Consider the following 27373-nt stretch of genomic DNA (forward strand, 5'->3'; position numbering starts at 1 on the left):
AAAACGATAGCAGCACAAGTGTAGCACAATTGATTGGCACCATTTTTGTTTTGCTTTGGGTATTGGGGGGGGGGGGTCTGTTGACCTCTGGAAACTTATTAATACCTTAAAATTGATAGCGGCAAAAACAAACATTTCTGCTGCACAAAATTTGACACCAATATTGTTGGATTTAAACAAGGTGCGGGGCAAGCCATGACCATTCCTAAAGCCAAATATGGCGTCCGAGAATAAAACACAGAGTCAGAGACCGAACAAGTTCATATGAGGATTTCACAAACTTGTAGAAATCAAAATATATTAGTCAAAGACAACATAAGACATGGAGGGAGGATGAGAAGATGTGGCAGCGGAGCTCATTCCGATTACGCTGCAGGTACAGCTGAGACTTACCCCAAAACACAGAAGGCCCCAAGAAGCACCGGGACAGACAAAGGAGGAAAATGAAAAGAGGGCCTAAGACTGAGATCTCACAATGTCCCTGGGGTCCACGTAACAGCAGGAAGGGGACACTAAAAAGCAGCCAAACCATTGAGAGATTGATGTGTAGTGCAGTCCAGAGTGCGGCTCCTTCATTTCTTTCCACCTACAGATTCCCCCACTTCTCCACAGGCGGAAAGTCTTCTACATCCCCCATTTCATCAAAGCTCTGCTCTCCTTGGGTATAGGTCAGTTTGTATCGTAAGCGAACCTTTTCCTGTGTGTGAAGAAAGCAAAACTGGAAATGTCACATCCAGCAGCTGGTGACATAGAGCTCAGTGATGTGGGATTAGCCGGAGGCGCCGGCATTGTACCTGTGCGGGATTGGCCAGCAGCAGCACCTGAGTGACAGCAGATGGAGGCAAGATTGGGTTGAATGCTGGAAGTTCAGTGCCTGACGGCGGCTGCAGCTTCACCCTCATAGTCTGGAAGAATAGAGAGTAAACTGCTGAGGAAAAGACAAGTGTTTCAGGAACAGTCGTGTACTCCCAACACCAACCTACCTTAGGAACAGCAGCCTGAAAGCTAATCCCGGAGACAGGGAGCGGAGCAGTACTCAGCATGGAGATGACCACCACCAGGACATCCGCTCTCCCTGCTGGAGCGCCCTGAGCAAAATGGAAGAGCACGCGGAAACTGCGCTGGTCGTACACGGTGACGGGGAGGATGTTACCTACCAGCAAACACCAAAAGAGGAAACAGCCAATTAGAAAAATGTGACAGGAGCAGAAAGGGTTACGGATGTGCACATCTACGTATGATGATGACTTGCCAGAGGTGGCTCCCAGGTGGGGTTATGCTTGTCGTCCCCTCAGAGACAAACCTTAACTCAATCCCCTACCCCTCCTGTGTCTGAATATGTACAGAGAGTGGTAGCGGTGACATCCATAATCCTCGTGCTTCAGGTCATGGACGTGGCCTGTAAGGCTCCTGCGCTGCAGGCGATGTCTTACAAACTGGGATGGGGCAGCTGGCTCGCGGGGTGGCCAGGGAGCGGCATGGGGGAGCTGGCTCGCGGGGTGGCCAGGGAGCGGCATGGGGGAGCTGGCTCGCGGGGTGGCCAGGGAGCGGCATGGGGGAGCTGGCTCGCGGGGTGGCCAGGGAGCGGCATGGGGGAGCTGGCTCGCGGGGTGGCCAGGGAGCGGCATGGGGGAGCTGGCTCGCGGGGTGGCCAGGGAGCGGCATGGGGGAGCTGGCTCGCGGGGTGGCCAGGGAGCGGCATGGGGGAGCTGGCTCGCGGGGTGGCCAGGGAGCGGCATGGGGGAGCTGGCTCGCGGGGTGGCCAGGGAGCGGCATGGGGGAGCTGGCTCGCGGGGTGGCCAGGGAGCGGCATGGGGGAGCTGGCTCGCGGGGTGGCCAGGGAGCGGCATGGGGGAGCTGGCTCGCGGGGTGGCCAGGGAGCGGCATGGGGGAGCTGGCTCGCGGGGTGGCCAGGGAGCGGCATGGGGGAGCTGGCTCGCGGGGTGGCCAGGGAGCGGCATGGGGGAGCTGGCTCGCGGGGTGGCCAGGGAGCGGCATGGGGGAGCTGGCTCGCGGGGTGGCCAGGGAGCGGCATGGGGGAGCTGGCTCGCGGGGTGGCCAGGGAGCGGCATGGGGGAGCTGGCTCGCGGGGTGGCCAGGGAGCGGCATGGGGGAGCTGGCTCGCGGGGTGGCCAGGGAGCGGCATGGGGGAGCTGGCTCGCGGGGTGGCCAGGGAGCGGCATGGGGGAGCTGGCTCGCGGGGTGGCCAGGGAGCGGCATGGGGGAGCTGGCTCGCGGGGTGGCCAGGGAGCGGCATGGGGGAGCTGGCTCGCGGGGTGGCCAGGGAGCGGCATGGGGGAGCTGGCTCGCGGGGTGGCCAGGGAGCGGCATGGGGGAGCTGGCTCGCGGGGTGGCCAGGGAGCGGCATGGGGGAGCTGGCTCGCGGGGTGGCCAGGGAGCGGCATGGGGGAGCTGGCTCGCGGGGTGGCCAGGGAGCGGCATGGGGGAGCTGGCTCGCGGGGTGGCCAGGGAGCGGCATGGGGGAGCTGGCTCGCGGGGTGGCCAGGGAGCGGCACGGGGGAGCTGGCTCGCGGGGTGGCCAGGGAGCGGCACGGGGGAGCTGGCTCGCGGGGTGGCCAGGGAGCGGCACGGGGGAGCTGGCTCGCGGGGTGGCCAGGGAGCGGCACGGGGGAGCTGGCTCGCGGGGTGGCCAGGGAGCGGCACGGGGGAGCTGGCTCGCGGGGTGGCCAGGGAGCGGCACGGGGGAGCCGGCTCGCGGGGTGGCCAGGGAGCGGCACGGGGGAGCTGGCTCGCGGGGTGGCCAGGGAGCGGCACGGGGGAGCCGGCTCGCGGGGTGGCCAGGGAGCGGCATGGGGGAGCTGGGTCTTGGGTTGGGTAGGGTAGGGATCAGGATTGAACAAGGGTACTGGCTCGTAGGGTGGGCAGGGATTGGGACTCATTTTCTTATATTTTACTGTACATTACACGTATTAAACACTATTGAAATAAAAAAAAAAAACCATTCAGGAATAATGTCCCATTTCTTTTGTACTATAGTAAGCAGATGGATAATGTGGAAGGGTTATTGAGATTCTGTGTCTTCCAGAGATGGGTCCGATAGAATGTGCCCTATATGGCAGGACCTTAGCCCTCCATCTACCATGTCGTACTGGGTTTGATGGACTCCAGAGGCACAGTGATGGCAGTAAGGGAGATTTCTGTCTTGGTGGGGGACGGCTGGTCCCCAGATACAGACGGGTGCAGTGCTGCAGGTGGAGGAGCTTTACTCTGCAGATCTCGGAGAGTCGGCTTGTGCTGAGTCTTGTCCCTAAAATGACATAAATCAGGAAGTCATAACGGAGGACGTACTGTAGGGATACAAGGACCGGAGTGTAGGCTGAACACGTTGCTGATTCAGTGTAGATTTTATATGATGCAGATTTATAAGGTGTGAATAAGGCAGAACAAAACAGGTAAAAAAAATGCAATCGGAAAATCTGCATGAAAAACACACAAAAACCACAACACTAAATAGACAAATCAGCATTAAAAAAAAATGGATGTGGATTTTCATGCAGATTTTCCGCATGACATTTCGGCTAGCTGCACACGTTGCAGGAAATCTGCATTGTAATACGGTAGCATTAAAGTGAATGAATAATGTAGACATTGCATTCAATACGAAATCTGCATGAAAAACGCTCATAAAAATTGTGCATATTGGATGAGGATTACGGATTATCCGCATGACAATGCGCAATGAGTGCAGCTTGTGTTGTATCAATCTGTCTACGCCAGAAATCTGAAATGCCGCGCACCACATTTACTGAGGGCTTTAGAACATTTTTAGGCAGGTTTTCCAACGCGTCCGAAAAAAGGCCGTTACCTTGGTAAAGGGGAGTGGCCTCAACAGAAAATAGCCAGTGCGCCAGAATATCCGTATTGTGGTGCAGCAATCTGGACCAAGCACTCTCTAATCTTAGGCCGGATACTCCTATACATGTGACTGACAGCCTGTCTAATGGTGTGAGGCTGTATAATGATGTGCTTCCTGGTGCTGGCGCCCCCTGCAGCCTGTGTGTGTATGAGATACTCCTATACATATGACTGACAGCCTGTATAATGATGTGAGGCTGTATAATGATGTGCTTCCTGGTGCTGGCGCCCCCTGCAGCCTGTGTGTATGAGATACTCCTATACATGTGACTGACAGCCTGTATAATGGTGTGAGGCTGTATAATGATGTGCTTCCTGGTGCTGGTGCCTCCTGCAGCCTGTGTGTGTATGAGATACTCCTATACATATGACTGACAGCCTGTATAATGATGTGAGGCTGTATAATGATGTGCTTCCTGGTGCTGGTACCCCCTGCAGCCTGTGTGTGTATGAGATACTCCTATACATGTGACTGACAGCCTGTATAATGGTGTGAGGCTGTATAATGATGTGCTTCCTGGTGCTGGCGCCCCCTGCAGCCTGTGTGTGTATGAGATACTCCTATACATATGACTGACAGCCTGTATAATGGTGTGAGGCTGTATAATGATGTGCTTCCTGGTGCTGGCGCCCCCTGCAGCCTGTGTGTGTATGAGATACTCCTATACATATGACTGACAGCCTGTATAATGATGTGAGGCTGTATAATGATGTGCTTCCTGGTGCTGGCGCCCCCTGCAGCCTGTGTGTGTATGAGATACTCCTATACATATGACTGACAGCCTGTATAATGATGTGAGGCTGTATAATGATGTGCTTCCTGGTGCTGGTACCCCCTGCAGCCTGTGTGTGTATGAGATACTCCTATACATATGACTGACAGCCTGTATAATGGTGTGAGGCTGTATAATGATATCCTTCCTGGTGCTGGCGCCCCCTGCAGCCTGTGTGTGTGTATGAGATACTCCTATACATATGACTGACAGCCTGTATAATGATGTGAGGCTGTATAATGATGTGCTTCCTGGTGCTGGCGCCCCCTGCAGCCTGTGTGTATGAGATACTCCTATACATATGACTGACAGCCTGTATAATGATGTGCTTCCTGGTGCTGGCGCCCCCTGCAGCCTGTGTGTGTATGAGATACTCCTATACATATGACTGACAGCCTGTATAATGGTGTGAGGCTGTATAATGATGTGCTTCCTGGTGCTGGCGCCCCCTGCAGCCTGTGTGTATGAGATACTCCTATACATATGACTGACAGCCTGTATAATGGTGTGAGGCTGTATAATGATGTGCTTCCTGGGGCTGGTACCCTCTGCAGCCGGTGTGTGTATGAGATACTCCTATACATATGACTGACAGCCTGTCTAATGGTGTGAGGCTGTATAATGATGTGCTTCCTGGTGCTGGCGCCCCCTGCAGCCTGTGTGTGTATGAGATACTCCTATACATATGACTGACAGCCTGTATAATGATGTGAGGCTGTATAATGATGTGCTTCCTGGTGCTGGCGCCCCCTGCAGCCTGTGTGTGTATGAGATACTCCTATACATATGACTGACAGCCTGTATAATGATGTGAGGCTGTATAATGATGTGCTTCCTGGTGCTGGCGCCCCCTGCAGCCTGTGTGTGTATGAGATACTCCTATACATATGACTGACAGCCTGTATAATGGTGTGAGGCTGTATAATGATGTGCTTCCTGGTGCTGGCGCCCCCTGCAGCCTGTGTGTGTATGAGATACTCCTATACATATGACTGACAGCCTGTATAATGATGTGAGGCCGTATAATGATGTGCTTCCTGGTGCTGGCGCCCCCTGCAGCCTGTGTGTATGAGATACTCCTATACATATGACTGACAGCCTGTATAATGGTGTGAGGCTGTATAATGATGTGCTTCCTGGTGCTGGCGCCCCCTGCAGCCTGTGTGTGTATGAGATACTCCTATACATATGACTGACAGCCTGTATAATGATGTGAGGCTGTATAATGATATCCTTCCTGGTGCTGGCGCCCCCTGCAGCCTGTGTGTGTATGAGATACTCCTATACATATGACTGACAGCCTGTATAATGATGTGAGGCTGTATAATGATGTGCTTCCTGGTGCTGGCGCCCCCTGCAGCCTGTGTGTGTATGAGATTCTCCTATACATATGACTGACAGCCTGCATAATGATGTGAGGCTGTATAATGATGTGCTTCCTGGTGCTGGCGCCCCCTGCAGCCTGTGTGTGTGTATGAGATACTCCTATACATATGACTGACAGCCTGTATAATGATGTGAGGCTGTATAATGATGTGCTTCCTGGTGCTGGTGCCCCCTGCAGCCTGTGTGTGTATGAGATACTCCTATACATATGACTGACAGCCTGTATAATGATGTGAGGCTGTATAATGATGTGCTTCCTGGTGCTGGTGCCCCCTGCAGCCTGTGTGTGTATGAGATACTCCTATACATATGACTGACAGCCTGTATAATGATGTGAGGCTGTATAATGATGTGCTTCCTGGTGCTGGTGCCCCCTGCAGCCTGTGTGTGTATGAGATACTCCTATACATATGACTGACAGCCTGTATAATGATGTGAGGCCGTATAATGATGTGCTTCCTGGTGCTGGCGCCCCCTGCAGCCTGTGTGTATGAGATACTCCTATACATATGACTGACAGCCTGTATAATGGTGTGAGGCTGTATAATGATGTGCTTCCTGGTGCTGGCGCCCCCTGCAGCCTGTGTGTGTATGAGATACTCCTATACATATGACTGACAGCCTGTATAATGATGTGAGGCCGTATAATGATGTGCTTCCTGGTGCTGGCGCCCCCTGCAGCCTGTGTGTGTATGAGATTCTCCTATACATATGACTGACAGCCTGTATAATGATGTGAGGCTGTATAATGATGTGCTTCCTGGTGCTGGCGCCCCCTGCAGCCTGTGTGTGTATGAGATTCTCCTATACATATGACTGACAGCCTGCATAATGATGTGAGGCTGTATAATGATGTGCTTCCTGGTGCTGGTACCCCCTGCAGCCTGTGTGTGTATGAGATACTCCTATACATATGACTGACAGCCTGCATAATGATGTGAGGCTGTATAATGATGTGCTTCCTGGTGCTGGTACCCCCTGCAGCCTGTGTGTATGAGATACTCCTATACATATGACTGACAGCCTGTATAATGATGTGAGGCTGTATAATGATGTGCTTCCTGGTGCTGGCGCCCCCTGCAGCCTGTGTGTGTATGAGATACTCCTATACATATGACTGACAGCCTGTATAATGATGTGAGGCTGTATAATGATATCCTTCCTGGTGCTGGCGCCCCCTGCAGCCTGTGTGTGTATGAGATACTCCTATACATATGACTGACAGCCTGTATAATGATGTGAGGCTGTATAATGATGTGCTTCCTGGTGCTGGCGCCCCCTGCAGCCTGTGTGTGTATGAGATTCTCCTATACATATGACTGACAGCCTGCATAATGATGTGAGGCTGTATAATGATGTGCTTCCTGGTGCTGGCGCCCCCTGCAGCCTGTGTGTGTGTATGAGATACTCCTATACATATGACTGACAGCCTGTATAATGATGTGAGGCTGTATAATGATGTGCTTCCTGGTGCTGGCGCCCCCTGCAGCCTATGTGTGTATATGAGATACTCCTATACATGTGACTGACAGCCTGTATAATGATGTGAGGCTGTATAATGATGTGCTTCCTGGTGCTGGCGCCCCCTGCAGCCTTTGTGTGTATGAGATACTCCTATACATATGACTGACAGCCTGTATAATGATGTGCTTCCTGGTGCTGGCGCCCCCTGCAGCCTGTGTGTGTATGAGATACTCCTATACATATGACTGACAGCCTGTATAATGATGTGAGGCTGTATAATGATGTGCTTCCTGGTGCTGGCGCCCCCTGCAGCCTGTGTGTGTATGAGATACTCCTATACATATGACTGACAGCCTCCATAATGATGTGAGGCTGTATAATGATGTGCTTCCTGGTCCTGGTGGCCACGCCTCCTGCAGCCTATGTGTGTATATGAGATACTCCTATACATATGACTGACAGCCTGTATAATGATGTGAGGCTGTATAATGATGTGCTTCCTGGTGCTGGCGCCCCCTGCAGCCTGTGTGTGTATGAGATACTCCTATACATATGCCTGACAGCCTGTATAATGATATCCTTCCTGGTGCTGGCGCCCCCTGCAGCCTGTGTGTGTATGAGATACTCCTATACATATGACTGACAGCCTGTATAATGATGTGAGGCGGTATAATGATGTGCTTCCTGGTGCTGGCGCCCCCTGCAGCCTGTGTGTATGAGATACTCCTATACATATGACTGACAGCCTGTATAATGATATCCTTCCTGGTGCTGGCGCCCCCTGCAGCCTGTGTGTGTATGAGATACTCCTATACATATGACTGACAGCCTGTATAATGATGTGAGGCTGTATAATGATGTGCTTCCTGGTGCTGGCGCCCCCTGCAGCCTGTGTGTATGAGATACTCCTATACATATGACTGACAGCCTGTATAATGATGTGAGGCTGTATAATGATGTGCTTCCTGGTGCTGGCGCCCCCTGCAGCCTGTGTGTGTATGAGATACTCCTATACATATGACTGACAGCCTGTATAATGATGTGCTTCCTGGTGCTGGCGCCCCCTGCAGCCTGTGTGTGTATGAGATACTCCTATACATATGACTGACAGCCTGTATAATGATGTGAGGCTGTATAATGATGTGCTTCCTGGTGCTGGCGCCCCCTGCAGCCTGTGTGTGTATGAGATACTCCTATACATATGACTGACAGCCTGTATAATGATATCCTTCCTGGTGCTGGCGCCCCCTGCAGCCTGTGTGTATGAGATACTCCTATACATATGACTGACAGCCTGTATAATGATGTGAGGCTGTATAATGATATCCTTCCTGGTGCTGGCGCCCCCTGCAGCCTGTGTGTGTATGAGATACTCCTATACATATGACTGACAGCCTGTATAATGATGTGAGGCTGTATAATGATGTGCTTCCTGGTGCTGGCGCCCCCTGCAGCCTGTGTGTATGAGATACTCCTATACATATGACTGACAGCCTGTATAATGATGTGAGGCTGTATAATGATGTGCTTCCTGGTGCTGGCGCCCCCTGCAGCCTGTGTGTGTATGAGATACTCCTATACATATGACTGACAGCCTGTATAATGGTGTGAGGCTGTATAATGATGTGCTTCCTGGTGCTGGCGCCCCCTGCAGCCTGTGTGTGTATGAGATACTCCTATACATATGACTGACAGCCTGTATAATGATGTGAGGCTGTATATTTAACAAAAAAATGCTTTGCTCATACAATATGATGGAGATTGTCACTGGACAGAAGATGCCGCTGGTCACATGTCCATGTCACATGTCCTGCACCTCCCTGGGCAGGACACCACTAGGTTTGGCTGCAGTGCATCCAGTATGGCCGATGTGGGATGTCAGATAATGTGCAGTGATGTCAGTAACACATCATTACCATGGTAACAGACCAAGACAGTCGGTTACATCACTGGGGGCAGAGTGTAAGAGGGAGGAGGAATTACTGATAACAGAAGGATCATGGGACTTGTAGTTTCCAGTGGCGGACATCTTGCTAACTCCACCTTCTTTAGGGGCCCATAACATTTTGTGAATCATAAAATCAAACTATTTAAGCTCTATTTTGTGATTAATGACATAGAGTTTTGTTATATTCATTTATTTATAGCATTATGGGTTTGTATCAAATGTTCATATTCCTGGAATAGCCCTTTAAGCAGATCTCCTCTCCACAGCTGTTAAACGTCATTTCAAAACGCAATTCAAGCGCCACGTCTGACTGCACCCTTAATATGCACCCGTTCTTAAAGGGACTAAAAGGTGCGGCCAATTCCTTTCTTAGGTCATTATCAATTAGGCAGATAAAAGGCCTGGGTTACATTTTTAGGTGTGGCGCTTGTATTTGAAAAAATGTTGTCGTAGAGAAAACCTGTTGAGGAGTTCTCCATGCAGGTTAAACAATCCACCTTGTCATCCGATAGTGGCAGGTTCCCGTAGAGCCCTAGTAACCAACTCACCCCCCTTCTTTTAGCTAAGCTAGGCCCCTCCTGTCTACTCCTCCCCATGTTCCATGCCTCTTCTCAGCAGGTTATGTGACCAGAGTGAAGCATATAAGGTCCATGTAACCCATGTCTGTATCTGATCACATGAAGTCACAGCAGCCTCCATGGACTTATATTCCTCCCATCCTCAATGTGATCAGGGACATTGCAGATGTAACAGAATCTTTAGATGATGTCCCCCTGGTCACATGACTTTAATGATGCTCTCTCAATGTTCCATACAGCAGAATATCAAATCATATTGAGACCTGTCAATAATGAACAAGGAGGCGGAGCAATGCAAGTAAGATTTGATATGCGTCACATCAGGTGAGTAGCATATAAGTTTACAAACATTGCAGCCAAGAAAAGGAACCATTTAGGGATAAGGGCGACGCGCGCCGTAATAGTAGAGGACCGAGCAGCAAAGGTTTACCGGTAACACCTGCGATCGGTGCTAGCCGCCGTGACGTCATCAGGGAGCGGCGATCCGTCACCATGACAGCCTCGGGTATGAAAGTCCGAGGTTGTCTTGTTTTAACCCATTCATTACAATATGCTAATTGCACATTGTAATGAATGAGGAGTTAAATCCCCATATACTGTAGTATGATAGGATCGATCAGACAACCTAGAGTTAAAGTGACCTAGGGAGTCTGAAAAATAGTAAAAGCAAAAATAAAGTTTAAAAAAAAATTATAATAAAAAAACCCCTAAAAATTCAAATCACCCCCTTTTCCTAGAACTGATATAAATATTAATAAACCGTAAAAATTATAAACACATTTGGTATCGTCGTGTCCAAAAATTCACAATCTATCCAGATATAATAATGTTTTTTCACTGCGCTTAACGGAAAATAGCGCCCAAAGTCGAAAATGTCATTTGCTTGACAAGTTCCATTAAGATGCAAAAACAGAAAAAACCCATCTGAGAAATTGCTACAATATTTGAAGCGACAAATTCGAAGAAAAAGAAGAGAGACAAAGCGCTGGCCGATCGCAGAATAACGCTGAAACCACAACAGCCAAAGGCGTGAGCTGCTGTACGCACAATGAGGTCACTGCGATACATCACAACCATCAATCCAGCGCGAGCACGAGACATTGTACATGATCCTATTGCTTACGACCATCACTACCGCACTACTGCCCACACACCAGAGGGGGCGCTACACCACCATCTGCCCCAGGGCTCTCACCAGGTCACGTGCAGGGTGCTGGCCGGCAGGGATTGCTGCAGCAGGGTCTTCCCGAGCAGGTCTAGGTCCTCTAAAGCTTTGTGACATTGCGGTGCATTCTGGGAAGTGGTTGACACCTTCTCTGTACAAACAACCTCACTGTCCGGTTCGGAAGACTGGAAGAGAAAAACTAGAAGTGAATAGTCAGGGAGCTTGCACACGCGGGCAGAGCCAAGACCCGGCAGTCATGGAGGAGAGTCAGAGGGAAAGGAGATGGTTTATCTAATGAAGACATAGACTGGGCCCAGACCCAATTACCTGAAAGCTGTTCCACGAGGAAGACTCCAGCGTCTGTGTAGAGGAGACCGGGTCATTCAGTCCTAGGGTCACAGAATGCAGAGGGGTAAGTGACCGCTCATATAAGAGGCAGGACGTCACATCACACCCCAAACCAACTAACTAACCCTAACCCACCCAACGTCGCATCCCACCGACCCGCGCGCGGGACGTCACACCCCATAAATGCTACGTCCTTTCCTTCAGACATGGTGAGGTATCGGCAGGATATTGGGGTGTCAGCTCTGCGGCTTTCATGAATCACGTACAATGCTTACATGACGCTCACATGCAATGCGGTAACTAGTAGTATGTCAGGGCTTACAGCAGTTGAACCATAGAGCTCACAATCTTATTTTACCATTAAAGATTAAATGCAGCTAATTTCATGTAAAGTTCACAGACAGGGACAGAAAAAGGACCTGACCTGGGGGTCATCAGTAAACCCCCACACCCCGATATACAGAACCATCATAACACACTGTATCCTCTTACCTAAGGACATGAGCTCATCATCTAGAAGAGACGTGGATGAGGACGGCAGCGATGGCACAGGAGGGTATGAAGGAGCCATGTCTAACCCTGACAGATCCAGCAGAGCTGAACTGCTAGCTAGGGGAACAAGAAGAAGATAACAACCACAGCTCTAACCCTGGGGGGCAGCTTTAAGGGTGCGGATGTAGGGACCTACCTGGCATGCTCCCAGAGGCAGACTCCCCATTGACTTCTTCTCCTTTCACCAGCTGTCGGTAAGTATTGATGACTTGTGTTAAGCTATCATTGGCCTGCAGGATTTCCGCTGGAAAATGCAGAAGACTAAAACTTAGAGACCCTAATCCTATAACCCAGGGCTGGATGTGCACCCTCGTAACCTTTACCTAAAGCCTCATCATTGTCTTCAGTATCACTGGCCAAGCGGAAGAGGGTGGGCCTCATCTTCTCACAGCGCTGGTACAGCTCCTGCCACCCAAGAGATACAGTCAGTGAGACCCCTGGCCAGGTGTACGCTGCGCTGCGTGTACAATGCACTCACCTTCATCAGGTCCTCGCTGCCCTCAGACCACTGCCCCGACCTGAAGGCACTCAGCATGTCGCTCAGGAGCTTCACGTTGTTATTCACCTCTTCTATGGCATTTACTCGTTTGGAAATCTTCTCCATGCGCTTTTGATCCTGGGAATGAAAAATAAGCTCATTATGCGAGAAGCTGAAGAGCTGGGGTATGATGCAAGGACCACCGGGGGGCGCTCACCTCCTGCACCATCTCCTTGATGAGTTTATTTGCCGCACGTAAGTCTTCTGGATGTGAGCTCTTCAGAAGACGCGCCAACATCTGGAAGAAGGAGAAAAACACTAAATAATGAATAAAAGATTCAAAGCCTCCGCCACACGGGCATCCCTCGCGCCAGCCCCCCCGCCACGCGGGCATCCCTCGCGCCAGCCCCCCCGCCACGCGGGCATCCCTCGCGCCAGCCCCCCCGCCACGCGGGCATCCCTCGCGCCAGCCCCCCCGCCACGCGGGCATCCCTCGCGCCAGCCCCCCCGCCACGCGGGCATCCCTCGCGCCAGCCCCCCCGCCACGCGGGCATCCCTCGCGCCAGCCCCCCCGCCACGCGGGCATCCCTCGCGCCAGCCCCCCCGCCACGCGGGCATCCCTCGCGCCAGCCCCCCCGCCACGCGGGCATCCCTCGCGCCAGCCCCCCCCGCCACGCGGGCATCCCTCGCGCCAGCCCCCCCCGCCACGCGGGCATCCCTCGCGCCAGCCCCCCCGCCACGCGGGCATCCCTCGCGCCAGCCCCCCCGCCACACGGGCATCCCTCGCGCCAGCCCCCCCGCCACACGGGCATCCCTCGCGCCAGCCCCCCCGCCACACGGGCATCCCTCGCGCCAGCCCCCCGCCACACGGGCATCCCTCGCGCCAGCCCCCGCCACACGTGCATCCCCGTCTCCGCTCTATAACAAGCTTATATTTTTTGAGGTGCAGAGAGAACTTGGTACATCCTGTTATTATGAGAATTACAAAATTAGTAAAGTGGCTGTTAAGAAGAATGTAGAAATGGGAGTAAGCTACGGTACCTTGGATTTCTCATCATCATCAAATATTGCGTTTTTGGGTCGAGGTGGGGGAGGGGGCATCATGGCTTCTGCTGGCAGTTTTGGGTCTTCCTTTATGATCCCTATAACAGCAGTGGAAGTTAATGAAAGTAATGAAGCCGTTGCATACAATTCCTCGTGTAGGGCCCTGGAGGATCCTCACCTTGTTTCTTCAGCATCTGGTATGCCTCTACTATTTTCACCTCATTGGGAAGTCCAAGGGTCCAGCTGTATAAAAGCTCCAATATTTTCAATTTCACTTTCTCTGGAGAGCGGGTGCCAAGGTACTAGACAATAAATGAAGGGTGTGAGGAATCAGACTCCACCAGGACAAATGGTGGCCATACATAACCCTAAGGCTAAAAACAAAACGTATGGGGGACTTCTAATCCAGGGCATCACTGTCCAGAATTACCTTACACCTAATTTAATGGTTTAGTTCAATTTGTTTCATGGCCATAGAGCACGCCCGCTCAACACCGAGCACGCCCGCTCAACGCCGAGCACGCCCGCTCAACGCCGAGCACGCCCGCTCAACGTGATGCACGCCCGCTCAACGTGATGCACGCCCGCTCAACGTGATGCACGCCCGCTCAACGCCGAGCACGCCCGCTCAACGTGATGCACGCCCGCTCAACGCCGAGCACGCCCGCTCAACGCCGAGCACGCCCGCTCAACGCCGAGCACGCCCGCTCTACGCCGAGCACGCCCGCTCTACGCCGAGCACGCCCGCTCTACGCCGAGCACGCCCGCTCTACGCCATGCACGCCCGCTCAACGCCATGCACGCCCGCTCAACGCCATGCACGCCCGCTCAACTCCATGCATGCCCGCTCAACGCCGAGCACGCCCGCTCAACGTGATGCACGCCCGCTCTACGCCGAGCACGCCCGCTCAACGCCGAGCACGCCCGCTCAACGTGATGCACGCCCGCTCTACGCCGAGCACGCCCGCTCAACGTGATGCACGCCCGCTCAACGTGATGCACGCCCGCTCAACGTGATGCACGCCCGCTCAACGCCATGCACGCCCGCTCAACGCCATGCACGCCCGCTCAACGCCGAGCACGGCCGCCCCACGTGATGCACGCCCGCTCAACGCCGAGCACGGCCGCCCCACGTGATGCACGCCCGCTCAACGCCGAGCACGGCCGCCCCACGTGATGCACGCCCGCTCAACGCCGAGCACGGCCGCCCCACGTGATGCACGCCCGCTCAACGTGATGCACGCCCGCTCAACGCCGAGCACGCCCGCTCAACGTGATGCACGCCCGCTCAACGCCGAGCACGCCCCACGTCGAGCCCGCCCGCCCCACGTCGAGCCCGCCCGCCCCACGTCGAGCCCGCCCGCCCCACGTCGAGCCCGCCCGCCCCACGTCGAGCCCGCCCGCCCCACGTCGAGCCCGCCCGCCCTTTTTTTGAAACCACAGGCTGACCCCTAACTACATCATATGATGACAAACTGTTAACCCTTTACCCTTTCTTTGAATAACTTGTTGAATGTGGTGAATTTTCTAAATAAATCTCCCTGCAAATGACAACCATTTCCTCACTTACCTTTGGTGAAACAACTTTTATCAACTCATTAAGGAATCGGAATTTGCCAACTTCATTGTGAAATCTTTTGCCACAGTTTTTCATGCAGGCCTCCAGGACCTGAAACAGATGAAACATCTCAAGATACAATAAAGTAAAAAACAGCAGCGGCAAAAACCAACACCACAAATACCCCTGACCCAAGAGCATCAACTGCTCCGTATCTTATCATCCTGCGTTTACTGCGCCTCTTGCGGATTGTGACGCCACTCTTTTACTAACCCAGGCACAACTGTACTGGGTAGACCAAGACCGAGAGTCTAATCTAACTAAAAACCATTGAGAATCAGAAGAGTGGAGGAGGATTGCACAGAAAGGGAAGTGACCTGGCTGCGCATTTACCGTCAGTGCTTGCATCGCTTCCCATTCTTGAGGAGACTGTATTTTGTGAGCCAAAAGTCGTGTTGCAAGATGAGGCCTATGGAAAAACCAGAAGACCAAAATTAACAAGCGAATAAACTACTTTTGAACCCTGAACCTGCCATCTTCTCCGCACCTCACCACTATATAAATCTTGGTCCTTTTCGGAAACCGCAGCGCAGCTTCTCCTCTCCTATCCTCCCTGCGCCGCACGCTGCAGCTTCTCCTCTCCTATCCTCCCTGCGCCGCACGCTGCAGCTTCTCCTATCCTCCCTGCGCAGCACGCTGCAGCTTCTCCTATCCTCCCTGCGCAGCACGCTGCAGCTTCTCCTATCCTCCCTGCGCAGCACGCTGCAGCTTCTCCTCTCCTCCCTGCACCGCACGCTGCAGCTTCTCCTCTCCTATCCTCCCTGCGCCGCACGCTGCAGCTTCTCCTCTCCTATCCTCCCTGCGCAGCACGCTGCAGCTTCTCCTCTCCTATCCTCCCTGCGCAGCACGCTGCAGCTTCTCCTCTCCTATCCTCCCTGCGCAGCACGCTGCAGCTTCTCCTCTCCTATCCTCCCTGCGCAGCACGCTGCAGCTTCTCCTCTCCTATCCTCCCTGCGCAGCACGCTGCAGCTTCTCCTATCCTCCCTGCGCAGCACGCTGCAGCTTCTCCTATCCTCCCTGCGCAGCACACTGCAGCTTCTCCTCTCCTCCCTGTACCGCACACTGCAGCTTCTCCTCTCCCCCCTGCACCGCACACTGCAGCTTCTCCTCTTCCCCCCTGCACCGCACACTGCAGCTTCTCCTCTCCTCCCTGCGCAGCACGCTGCAGCTTCTCCTCTCCTCCCTGCACCGCAGACTGCAGCTTCTCCTCTCCTCCCTGCACCACACACTGCAGCTCCTCCCTGCACCGCACACTGCAGCTTCTCCTCTCCCCCCTGCACCGCACACTGCAGCTTCTCCTCTCCTCCCTGCACCACACACTGCAGCTTCTCCTCTCCCCCCTGCACCGCACACTGCAGCTTCTCCTCTCCCCCCTGCACCGCACACTGCAGCTTCTCCTCTCCTCCCTGCACCGCACACTGCAGCTTCTCCTCTCCTCCCTGCACCGCACACTGCAGCATCTCCTCTCCTCCTCCCTGCACCACACACTGCAGCTCCTCCTCTCCTCCCTGCACCGCACACTGCAGCTTCTCCTCTCCTCCCTGCACCGCACACTGCAGCTTCTCCTCTCCTCCCTGCACCGCACGCTGCAGCTTCTCCTCTCCTCCCTGCACCGCACACTGCAGCTTCTCCTCTCCCCCCTGCACCGCACACTGCAGCTTCTCCTCTCCTCCCTGCGCAGCACGCTGCAGCTTCTCCTCTCCTCCCTGCACCGCACACTGCAGCTTCTCCTCTCCTCCCTGCGGCGCACGCTGCAGCTTCTCCTCTCCTCCCTGCGCAGCACGCTGCAGCTTCTCCTCTCCTCCCTGCACCGCACGCTGCAGCTTCTCCTCTCCTCCCTGCGCAGCACGCTGCAGCTTCTCCTCTCCTCCCTGCACCGCACGCTGCAGCTTCTCCTCTCCTCCCTGCGCAGCACGCTGCAGCTTCTCCTCTCCTCCCTGCACCCCACACTGCAGCTTCTCTTCTCCTCCCTGCACCGCACACTGCAGCTTGTCTTCTCCTCCTGCACCGCACCCTGCAGCTTCTCCTGTCCTCCCTGCACCGCACACTGCAGCTGGAGCAGTTCCATCCTGACAAGACTGTTCTGCTATCAACCAGCGCCCTGAGATGACCTCTTCGCTTTCTACATTGCAGGCCCCGTATCAAAAGCTGAAGCAATCAGGAAATGACAGCATTGATAAATAATGTCATATTATTCACCCTTCCAGGTCCCGATTTAGTTGGTCACAAAAGGCCTGAACATCCTCCCAGTTCTGTTCCTTGGTCAGAGGGTTTGTCGCTCGATCTGTGAAGAAAGAGAGAAAACAACACATCATGTCCTATTGTAGTCGCCTGCAGTCCCCGCCCCGTCACAGAGCGGTCCCCTCCAGTCGCTGCGCTGTCACAGAGCGGTCCCCTCCAGTCGCTGCGCTGTTATAGAGCAGTCACCTCCAGTCGCTGTCCTGTTATAGAGCGGTCACCTCCAGTCGCTGCGCTGTCACAGAGCGGTCCCCTCCAGTCGCTGTGCTGTTATAGAGCGGTCCCCTCCAGTCGCTGTCCTGTTATAGAGCGGTCCCCTCCAGTCGCTGTCCTGTTATAGAGCAGTCACCTCCAGTCGCTGTCCTGTTATAGAGCAGTCACCTCCAGTCGCTGTCCTGTTATAGAGCAGTCACCTCCAGTCACTGTCCTGTTATAGAGCGGTCACCTCCAGTCGCTGTCCTGTTATAGAGCAGTCACCTCCAGTCGCTGTCCTGTTATAGAGCGGTCACCTCCAGTCGCTGTCCTGTTATAGAGCAGTCCCCTCCAGTCGCTGTCCTGTTATAGAGCAGTCACCTCCAGTCGCTGTCCTGTTATAGAGCGGTCACCTCCAGTCACTGTCCTGTTATAGAGCAGTCACCTCCAGTCGCTGTCCTGTTATAGAGCGGTCACCTCCAGTCGCTGTCCTGTTATAGAGCAGTCACCTCCAGTCGCTGCGCTGTCACAGAGCGGTCCCCTCCAGTCGCTGCGCTGTTATAGAGCAGTCACCTCCAGTCGCTGTCCTGTTATAGAGCAGTCACCTCCAGTCGCTGTCCTGTTATAGAGCGGTCCCCTCCAGTCGCTGCGCTGTCACAGAGCGGTCCCCTCCAGTCGCTGTCCTGTTATAGAGCAGTCACCTCCAGTCGCTGTCCTGTTATAGAGCGGTCACCTCCAGTCGCTGTCCTGTTATAGAGCAGTCACCTCCAGTCGCTGTCCTGTTATAGAGCAGTCACCTCCAGTCGCTGTCCTGTTATAGAGCAGTCACCTCCAGTCGCTGTCCTGTTATAGAGCAGTCACCTCCAGTCGCTGTCCTGTTATAGAGCGGTCACCTCCAGTCGCTGTCCTGTTATAGAGCAGTCACCTCCAGTCGCTGTCCTGTTATAGAGCAGTCACCTCCAGTCGCTGCGCTGTCACAGAGCGGTCCCCTCCAGTCGCTGCGCTGTCACAGAGCGGTCCCCTCCAGTCGCTGTCCTGTTATAGAGCAGTCACCTCCAGTCGCTGTCCTGTTATAGAGCGGTCACCTCCAGTCGCTGTCCTGTTATAGAGCAGTCCCCTCCAGTCGCTGTCCTGTTATAGAGCGGTCACCTCCAGTCGCTGTCCTGTTATAGAGCGGTCCCCTCCAGTCGCTGCGCTGTTATAGAGCAGTCACCTCCAGTCGCTGCGCTGTTATAGAGCAGTCACCTCCAGTCGCTGCGCTGTCACAGAGCGGTCACCTCCAGTCGCTGTCCTGTTATAGAGCAGTCCCCTCCAGTCGCTGTCCTGTTATAGAGCGGTCACCTCCAGTCGCTGTCCTGTTATAGAGCGGTCCCCTCCAGTCGCTGCGCTGTTATAGAGCAGTCACCTCCAGTCGCTGCGCTGTTATAGAGCAGTCACCTCCAGTCGCTGTCCTGTTATAGAGCAGTCACCTCCAGTCGCTGTCCTGTTATAGAGCAGTCACCTCCAGTCGCTGTCCTGTTATAGAGCAGTCACCTCCAGTCGCTGTCCTGTTATAGAGCAGTCACCTCCAGTCGCTGTCCTGTTATAGAGCAGTCACCTCCAGTCGCTGTCCTGTTATAGAGCGGTCACCTCCAGTCGCTGTCCTGTTATAGAGCAGTCACCTCCAGTCGCTGTCCTGTTATAGAGCAGTCACCTCCAGTCGCTGCGCTGTCACAGAGCGGTCCCCTCCAGTCGCTGCGCTGTCACAGAGCGGTCCCCTCCAGTCGCTGTCCTGTTATAGAGCAGTCACCTCCAGTCGCTGTCCTGTTATAGAGCAGTCACCTCCAGTCGCTGTCCTGTTATAGAGCAGTCACCTCCAGTCGCTGTCCTGTTATAGAGCGGTCACCTCCAGTCGCTGTCCTGTTATAGAGCAGTCACCTCCAGTCGCTGTCCTGTTATAGAGCAGTCACCTCCAGTCGCTGCGCTGTCACAGAGCGGTCCCCTCCAGTCGCTGCGCTGTCACAGAGCGGTCCCCTCCAGTCGCTGTCCTGTTATAGAGCGGTCCCCTCCAGTCGCTGTCCTGTTATAGAGCAGTCACCTCCAGTCGCTGTCCTGTTATAGAGCAGTCACCTCCAGTCGCTGTCCTGTTATAGAGCAGTCACCTCCAGTCGCTGTCCTGTTATAGAGCGGTCACCTCCAGTCGCTGTCCTGTTATAGAGCAGTCACCTCCAGTCGCTGTCCTGTTATAGAGCGGTAACCTCCAGTCGCTGTGCTGTTATAGAGCGGTCCCCTCCAGTCGCTGTCCTGTTATAGAGCAGTCCCCTCCAGTCGCTGCGCTGTTATAGAGCAGTCACCTCCAGTCGCTGCGCTGTTATAGAGCGGTCACCTCCAGTCGCTGTCCTGTTATAGAGCGGTCCCCTCCAGTCGCTGTCCTGTTATAGAGCAGTCACCTCCAGTCGCTGTCCTGTTATAGAGCGGTCACCTCCAGTCGCTGCGCTGTCACAGAGCAGTCACCTCCAGTCGCTGTCCTGTTATAGAGCAGTCCCCTCCAGTCGCTGCGCTGTTATAGAGCAGTCCCCTCCAGTCGCTGTCCTGTTATAGAGCAGTCACCTCCAGTCGCTGTGCTGTTATAGAGCAGTCCCCTCCAGTCGCTGTCCTGTTATAGAGCGGTCACCTCCAGTCGCTGTCCTGTTATAGAGCGGTCACCTCCAGTCGCTGTCCTGTTATAGAGCAGTCACCTCCAGTCGCTGTCCTGTTATAGAGCAGTCACCTCCAGTCGCTGTCCTGTTATAGAGCAGTCACCTCCAGTCGCTGTCCTGTTATAGAGCAGTCACCTCCAGTCGCTGTCCTGTTATAGAGCAGTCACCTCCAGTCGCTGTCCTGTTATAGAGCGGTCACCTCCAGTCGCTGTCCTGTTATAGAGCAGTCACCTCCAGTCGCTGTCCTGTTATAGAGCGGTCACCTCCAGTCGCTGCGCTGTTATAGAGCGGTCACCTCCAGTCGCTGTCCTGTTATAGAGCAGTCACCTCCAGTCGCTGTCCTGTTATAGAGCAGTCACCTCCAGTCGCTGTCCTGTTATAGAGCAGTCACCTCCAGTCGCTGTCCTGTTATAGAGCAGTCACCTCCAGTCGCTGCGCTGTTATAGAGCGGTCACCTCCAGTCGCTGCGCTGTTATAGAGCGGTCACCTCCAGTCGCTGTCCTGTTATAGAGCAGTCACCTCCAGTCGCTGTCCTGTTATAGAGCGGTAACCTCCAGTCGCTGTCCTGTTATAGAGCGGTCACCTCCAGTCGCTGTCCTGTTATAGAGCGGTCACCTCCAGTCGCTGTCCTGTTATAGAGCAGTCACCTCCAGTCGCTGTCCTGTTATAGAGCAGTCACCTCCAGTCGCTGTCCTGTTATAGAGCGGTCCCCTCCAGTCGCTGTCCTGTTATAGAGCAGTCACCTCCAGTCACTGTCCTGTTATAGAGCAGTCACCTCCAGTCACTGTCCTGTTATAGAGCGGTCACCTCCAGTCGCTGTCCTGTTATAGAGCAGTCACCTCCAGTCGCTGTCCTGTTATAGAGCGGTCACCTCCAGTCGCTGTCCTGTTATAGAGCAGTCACCTCCAGTCGCTGTCCTGTTATAGAGCAGTCACCTCCAGTCGCTGCGCTGTCACAGAGCGGTCACCTCCAGTCGCTGTCCTGTTATAGAGCGGTCACCTCCAGTCGCTGTCCTGTTATAGAGCGGTCACCTCCAGTCGCTGTCCTGTTATAGAGCAGTCACCTCCAGTCGCTGTCCTGTTATAGAGCAGTCACCTCCAGTCGCTGTCCTGTTATAGAGCAGTCACCTCCAGTCGCTGTGCTGTTATAGAGCAGTCACCTCCAGTCGCTGTCCTGTTATAGAGCAGTCACCTCCAGTCGCTGTCCTGTTATAGAGCAGTCACCTCCAGTCGCTGTCCTGTTATAGAGCAGTCACCTCCAGTCGCTGTCCTGTTATAGAGCAGTCACCTCCAGTCGCTGTCCTGTTATAGAGCAGTCACCTCCAGTCGCTGTGCTGTTATAGAGCAGTCACCTCCAGTCGCTGTGCTGTTATAGAGCAGTCACCTCCAGTCGCTGTCCTGTTATAGAGCAGTCACCTCCAGTCGCTGTCCTGTTATAGAGCAGTCACCTCCAGTCGCTGTCCTGTTATAGAGCGGTCACCTCCAGTCGCTGTCCTGTTATAGAGCAGTCACCTCCAGTCGCTGTCCTGTTATAGAGCAGTCACCTCCAGTCGCTGTCCTGTTATAGAGCGGTCACCTCCAGTCGCTGTCCTGTTATAGAGCAGTCACCTCCAGTCGCTGTCCTGTTATAGAGCAGTCACCTCCAGTCGCTGTCCTGTTATAGAGCGGTCACCTCCAGTCGCTGTCCTGTTATAGAGCAGTCACCTCCAGTCGCTGTCCTGTTATAGAGCAGTCACCTCCAGTCGCTGTCCTGTTATAGAGCAGTCACCTCCAGTCGCTGTCCTGTTATAGAGCAGTCACCTCCAGTCGCTGTCCTGTTATAGAGCAGTCACCTCCAGTCGCTGTCCTGTTATAGAGCAGTCACCTCCAGTCGCTGTCCTGTTATAGAGCGGTCACCTCCAGTCGCTGTCCTGTTATAGAGCAGTCACCTCCAGTCGCTGCGCTGTTATAGAGCAGTCACCTCCAGTCGCTGTCCTGTTATAGAGCAGTCACCTCCAGTCGCTGCGCTGTTATAGAGCGGTCACCTCCAGTCGCTGTCCTGTTATAGAGCGGTCACCTCCAGTCGCTGTCCTGTTATAGAGCAGTCACCTCCAGTCGCTGCGCTGTTATAGAGCAGTCACCTCCAGTCGCTGTCCTGTTATAGAGCAGTCACCTCCAGTCGCTGCGCTGTTATAGAGCGGTCACCTCCAGTCGCTGTCCTGTTATAGAGCAGTCACCTCCAGTCGCTGTCCTGTTATAGAGCAGTCACCTCCAGTCGCTGCGCTGTTATAGAGCAGTCACCTCCAGTCGCTGCGCTGTTATAGAGCGGTCACCTCCAGTCGCTGTCCTGTTATAGAGCAGTCACCTCCAGTCGCTGCGCTGTTATAGAGCAGTCACCTCCAGTCGCTGTCCTGTTATAGAGCAGTCACCTCCAGTCGCTGCGCTGTTATAGAGCGGTCACCTCCAGTCGCTGTCCTGTTATAGAGCAGTCACCTCCAGTCGCTGTCCTGTTATAGAGCAGTCCCCTCCAGTCGCTGTCCTGTTATAGAGCAGTCACCTCCAGTCGCTGTCCTGTTATAGAGCAGTCACCTCCAGTCGCTGCGCTGTTATAGAGCAGTCACCTCCAGTCGCTGCGCTGTTATAGAGCAGTCACCTCCAGTCGCTGTCCTGTTATAGAGCAGTCACCTCCAGTCGCTGTGCTGTTATAGAGCAGTCACCTCCAGTCGCTGTGCTGTTATAGAGCAGTCACCTCCAGTCGCTGTGCTGTTATAGAGCGGTCACCTCCAGTCGCTGTCCTGTTATAGAGCGGTCCCCTCCAGTCGCTGTCCTGTTATAGAGCGGTCCCCTCCAGTCGCTGTCCTGTTATAGAGCAGTCACCTCCAGTCGCTGCGCTGTTATAGAGCGGTCACCTCCAGTCGCTGTCCTGTTATAGAGCAGTCACCTCCAGTCGCTGTCCTGTTATAGAGCAGTCACCTCCAGTCGCTGTCCTGTTATAGAGCGGTCACCTCCAGTCGCTGTCCTGTTATAGAGCGGTCACCTCCAGTCGCTGTCCTGTTATAGAGCAGTCACCTCCAGTCGCTGCGCTGTCACAGAGCGGTCACCTCCAGTCGCTGCGCTGTTATAGAGCAGTCACCTCCAGTCGCTGTCCTGTTATAGAGCAGTCACCTCCAGTCGCTGTCCTGTTATAGAGCGGTCACCTCCAGTCGCTGTCCTGTTATAGAGCGGTCACCTCCAGTCGCTGTCCTGTTATAGAGCAGTCACCTCCAGTCGCTGTCCTGTTATAGAGCAGTCACCTCCAGTCGCTGTCCTGTTATAGAGCAGTCACCTCCAGTCGCTGTCCTGTTATAGAGCGGTCACCTCCAGTCGCTGTCCTGTTATAGAGCAGTCACCTCCAGTCGCTGTCCTGTTATAGAGCAGTCACCTCCAGTCGCTGTCCTGTTATAGAGCAGTCACCTCCAGTCGCTGTCCTGTTATAGAGCAGTCACCTCCAGTCGCTGTCCTGTTATAGAGCAGTCACCTCCAGTCGCTGTCCTGTTATAGAGCAGTCACCTCCAGTCGCTGTCCTGTTATAGAGCAGTCACCTCCAGTCGCTGCGCTGTTATAGAGCAGTCACCTCCAGTCGCTGTCCTGTTATAGAGCAGTCACCTCCAGTCGCTGTCCTGTTATAGAGCAGTCACCTCCAGTCGCTGTCCTGTTATAGAGCAGTCACCTCCAGTCGCTGTCCTGTTATAGAGCGGTCACCTCCAGTCGCTGTCCTGTTATAGAGCAGTCACCTCCAGTCGCTGCGCTGTTATAGAGCAGTCACCTCCAGTCGCTGTCCTGTTATAGAGCAGTCACCTCCAGTCGCTGTCCTGTTATAGAGCAGTCACCTCCAGTCGCTGTCCTGTTATAGAGCGGTCCCCTCCAGTCGCTGTCCTGTTATAGAGCGGTCCCCTCCAGTCGCTGTCCTGTTATAGAGCAGTCACCTCCAGTCGCTGTCCTGTTATAGAGCAGTCACCTCCAGTCGCTGTCCTGTTATAGAGCAGTCACCTCCAGTCGCTGTCCTGTTATAGAGCAGTCACCTCCAGTCGCTGTCCTGTTATAGAGCGGTCCCCTCCAGTCGCTGCGCTGTTATAGAGCAGTCACCTCCAGTCGCTGTCCTGTTATAGAGCAGTCACCTCCAGTCGCTGTCCTGTTATAGAGCAGTCACCTCCAGTCGCTGTCCTGTTATAGAGCGGTCCCCTCCAGTCGCTGTCCTGTTATAGAGCAGTCACCTCCAGTCGCTGCGCTGTTATAGAGCAGTCACCTCCAGTCGCTGTCCTGTTATAGAGCAGTCACCTCCAGTCGCTGTCCTGTTATAGAGCAGTCACCTCCAGTCGCTGTGCTGTTATAGAGCAGTCACCTCCAGTCGCTGTGCTGTTATAGAGCAGTCACCTCCAGTCGCTGTCCTGTTATAGAGCAGTCACCTCCAGTCGCTGTCCTGTTATAGAGCAGTCACCTCCAGTCGCTGTCCTGTTATAGAGCAGTCACCTCCAGTCGCTGTCCTGTTATAGAGCAGTCACCTCCAGTCGCTGTCCTGTTATAGAGCAGTCACCTCCAGTCGCTGCGCTGTCACAGAGCGGTCACCTCCAGTCGCTGTCCTGTTATAGAGCAGTCCCCTCCAGTCGCTGCGCTGTTATAGAGCAGTCACCTCCAGTCGCTGCGCTGTTATAGAGCAGTCACCTCCAGTCGCTGTCCTGTTATAGAGCAGTCACCTCCAGTCGCTGCCCTGTTATAGAGCAGTCACCTCCAGTTGCTGCGCTGTTATAGAGCAGTCACCTCCAGTCGCTGTCCTGTTATAGAGCAGTCACCTCCAGTCGCTGCGCTGTTATAGAGCAGTCACCTCCAGTCGCTGTCCTGTTATAGAGCAGTCACCTCCAGTCGCTGTCCTGTTATAGAGCAGTCACCTCCAGTCGCTGCGCTGTCACAGAGCGGTCACCTCCAGTCGCTGTCCTGTTATAGAGCAGTCACCTCCAGTCGCTGTCCTGTTATAGAGCAGTCACCTCCAGTCGCTGTCCTGTTATAGAGCGGTCACCTCCAGTCGCTGCGCTGTCACAGAGCGGTCCCCTCCAGTCGCTGTCCTGTTATAGAGCAGTCACCTCCAGTCGCTGTCCTGTTATAGAGCGGTCACCTCCAGTCGCTGCGTTGTTATAGAGCAGTCACCTCCAGTCGCTGTCCTGTTATAGAGCAGTCACCTCCAGTCGCTGTGCTGTTATAGAGCAGTCACCTCCAGTCGCTGTGCTGTTATAGAGCAGTCACCTCCAGTCGCTGTCCTGTTATAGAGCAGTCACCTCCAGTCGCTGTCCTGTTATAGAGCAGTCACCTCCAGTCGCTGTCCTGTTATAGAGCAGTCACCTCCAGTCGCTGTCCTGTTATAGAGCAGTCACCTCCAGTCGCTGCGCTGTCACAGAGCGGTCACCTCCAGTCGCTGTCCTGTTATAGAGCAGTCACCTCCAGTCGCTGTCCTGTTATAGAGCAGTCACCTCCAGTCGCTGTCCTGTTATAGAGCGGTCACCTCCAGTCGCTGTGCTGTTATAGAGCAGTCACCTCCAGTCGCTGTCCTGTTATAGAGCAGTCACCTCCAGTCGCTGTCCTGTTATAGAGCGGTCACCTCCAGTCGCTGCGCTGTCACAGAGCGGTCCCCTCCAGTCGCTGTCCTGTTATAGAGCAGTCACCTCCAGTCGCTGTCCTGTTATAGAGCGGTCACCTCCAGTCGCTGCGTTGTTATAGAGCAGTCACCTCCAGTCGCTGTCCTGTTATAGAGCAGTCACCTCCAGTCGCTGTCATTATCTGGTCACTTTCTTGGATCAGAATGTAACTTGTGATGTCACTATATACAGGGCAATGATGTCATGAAGGATCTGATGAAGTTTCTCCTGGTGACATAACTCTCTATAAGTTGCCTCATGAAGGAGGCCATGTCTCCGCTGCAGAGTCCTCGGGGTGTTCAGGGACCCCCTTGCACTTACTGATCCGGGCCTCAAGACTCTCCTCTTCCATCCTGAAGTACGACAAGGCTCCGGTGCTTCCGCCTTACACCGGGCACTTCCGCCAGGACTGCGGATCGATGCGCGTCACTTCCGCCCACACCTCGCCTTCTGGTTCGCTGCCTTCAAAGAACTCACATTTTCAAGTAATTTGAGCTCAGGGCGCATGCGTTCCTTAAGTCTAGTCGGTAGTAAAGGAGTTAACTGAAAGTCATGTGACGGGCGTGTCATTCAGGATATAAAATACTTTTAAATGTCACATGGTTTATGATGGATGACGTAAGACAGCAGGGGGCAGGACAGACACTACAGACAGCAGGGGGCAGGACAGACACTACAGACAGCAGGGGGCAGGACAGACACTACAGACAGCAGGGGGCAGCACAGAAACTACAGACAGCAGGGGGCAGGACAGACACTACAGACAGCAGGGGGCAGCACAGACACTACAGACAGCAGGGGGCAGGACAGACACTACAGACAGCAGGGGGCAGGACAGACTCTACAGACAGCAGGGGGCAGCACAGACACTACAGACAGCAGGGGGCAGGACAGACACTACAGACAGCAGGGGGCAGGACAGACACTACAGACAGCAGGGGGCAGCCCATACACTACAGACAGCAGGGGGCAGGACAGACTCTACAGACAGCAGGGGGCAGCACAGAAACTACAGACAGCAGGGGGCAGGACAGACACTACAGACAGCAGGGGGCAGGACAGACTCTACAGACAGCAGGGGGCAGCCCATACACTACAGACAGCAGGGGGCAGCACAGACACTACAGACAGCAGGGGGCAGCACAGAAACTACAGACAGCAGGGGGCAGGACAGACACTACAGACAGCAGGGGGCAGCACAGACACTACAGACAGCAGGGGGCAGCACAGACACTACAGACAGCAGGGGGCAGGACAGACACTACAGACAGCAGGGGGCAGCACAGACACTACAGACAGCATGAGGCAGCACAGACACTACAGACAGCAGGGGGCAGCACAGACACTACAGACAGCAGGGGGCAGCACAGACACTACAGACAGCAGGGGGC

At 54.3% G+C, this 27373-nt stretch overlaps 1 protein-coding gene across 3 annotated transcripts; it reads right to left on the minus strand.

Moving 5' to 3' along the window:
* Nucleotides 1–263: 263 nt before the first annotated feature.
* GGA1 (golgi associated, gamma adaptin ear containing, ARF binding protein 1) lies at nucleotides 264–26461 on the minus strand. Of its 3 annotated transcripts, none has more exons than XM_072131476.1 (17): nucleotides 26304–26461; nucleotides 17430–17514; nucleotides 15564–15639; nucleotides 15183–15281; nucleotides 13791–13914; nucleotides 13610–13710; nucleotides 12786–12866; nucleotides 12569–12706; nucleotides 12414–12495; nucleotides 12227–12334; nucleotides 12031–12147; nucleotides 11518–11579; nucleotides 11221–11375; nucleotides 3111–3268; nucleotides 984–1153; nucleotides 795–905; nucleotides 264–697 (listed from the first exon to the last, which is right to left on the minus strand). In XM_072131476.1, exons 1-17 carry the CDS (start codon nucleotides 26332–26334, stop codon nucleotides 587–589), a joined length of 1809 nt encoding a protein of 602 aa, XP_071987577.1. In that variant the 5' UTR covers nucleotides 26335–26461; the 3' UTR covers nucleotides 264–586. The 3 variants fall into 3 exon arrangements, with proteins under 3 accessions (XP_071987577.1, XP_071987578.1, XP_071987579.1); XM_072131477.1 differs by lacking the exon at nucleotides 26304–26461 and adding an exon at nucleotides 26106–26271; XM_072131478.1 differs by lacking the exon at nucleotides 26304–26461 and adding an exon at nucleotides 25082–25100.
* Between the last annotated feature and the right edge of the window lie 912 nt (nucleotides 26462–27373).

The sequence above is a fragment of the Engystomops pustulosus genome, unplaced genomic scaffold, assembly GCF_040894005.1.
Source record: "Engystomops pustulosus unplaced genomic scaffold, aEngPut4.maternal MAT_SCAFFOLD_18, whole genome shotgun sequence".
NCBI classification, from domain to species: domain Eukaryota; kingdom Metazoa; phylum Chordata; class Amphibia; order Anura; family Leptodactylidae; genus Engystomops; species Engystomops pustulosus.

Coding starts and splice junctions, on each gene's coding strand:
- GGA1 (XM_072131476.1), bottom strand. CDS start 26,334: ATGGAAGAGGAGAGTCTTGAGGCCCGGATCA. Junction 11,376..11,517: donor CCTCGTGGAACAGCTTTCAG/GTAATTGGGTCT, acceptor TTTCTCTTCCAG/TCTTCCGAACCGGACAGTGA. Junction 3,269..11,220: donor AGCACCCTGCACGTGACCTG/GTGAGAGCCCTG, acceptor ATGTCATTTTAG/GGACAAGACTCAGCACAAGC.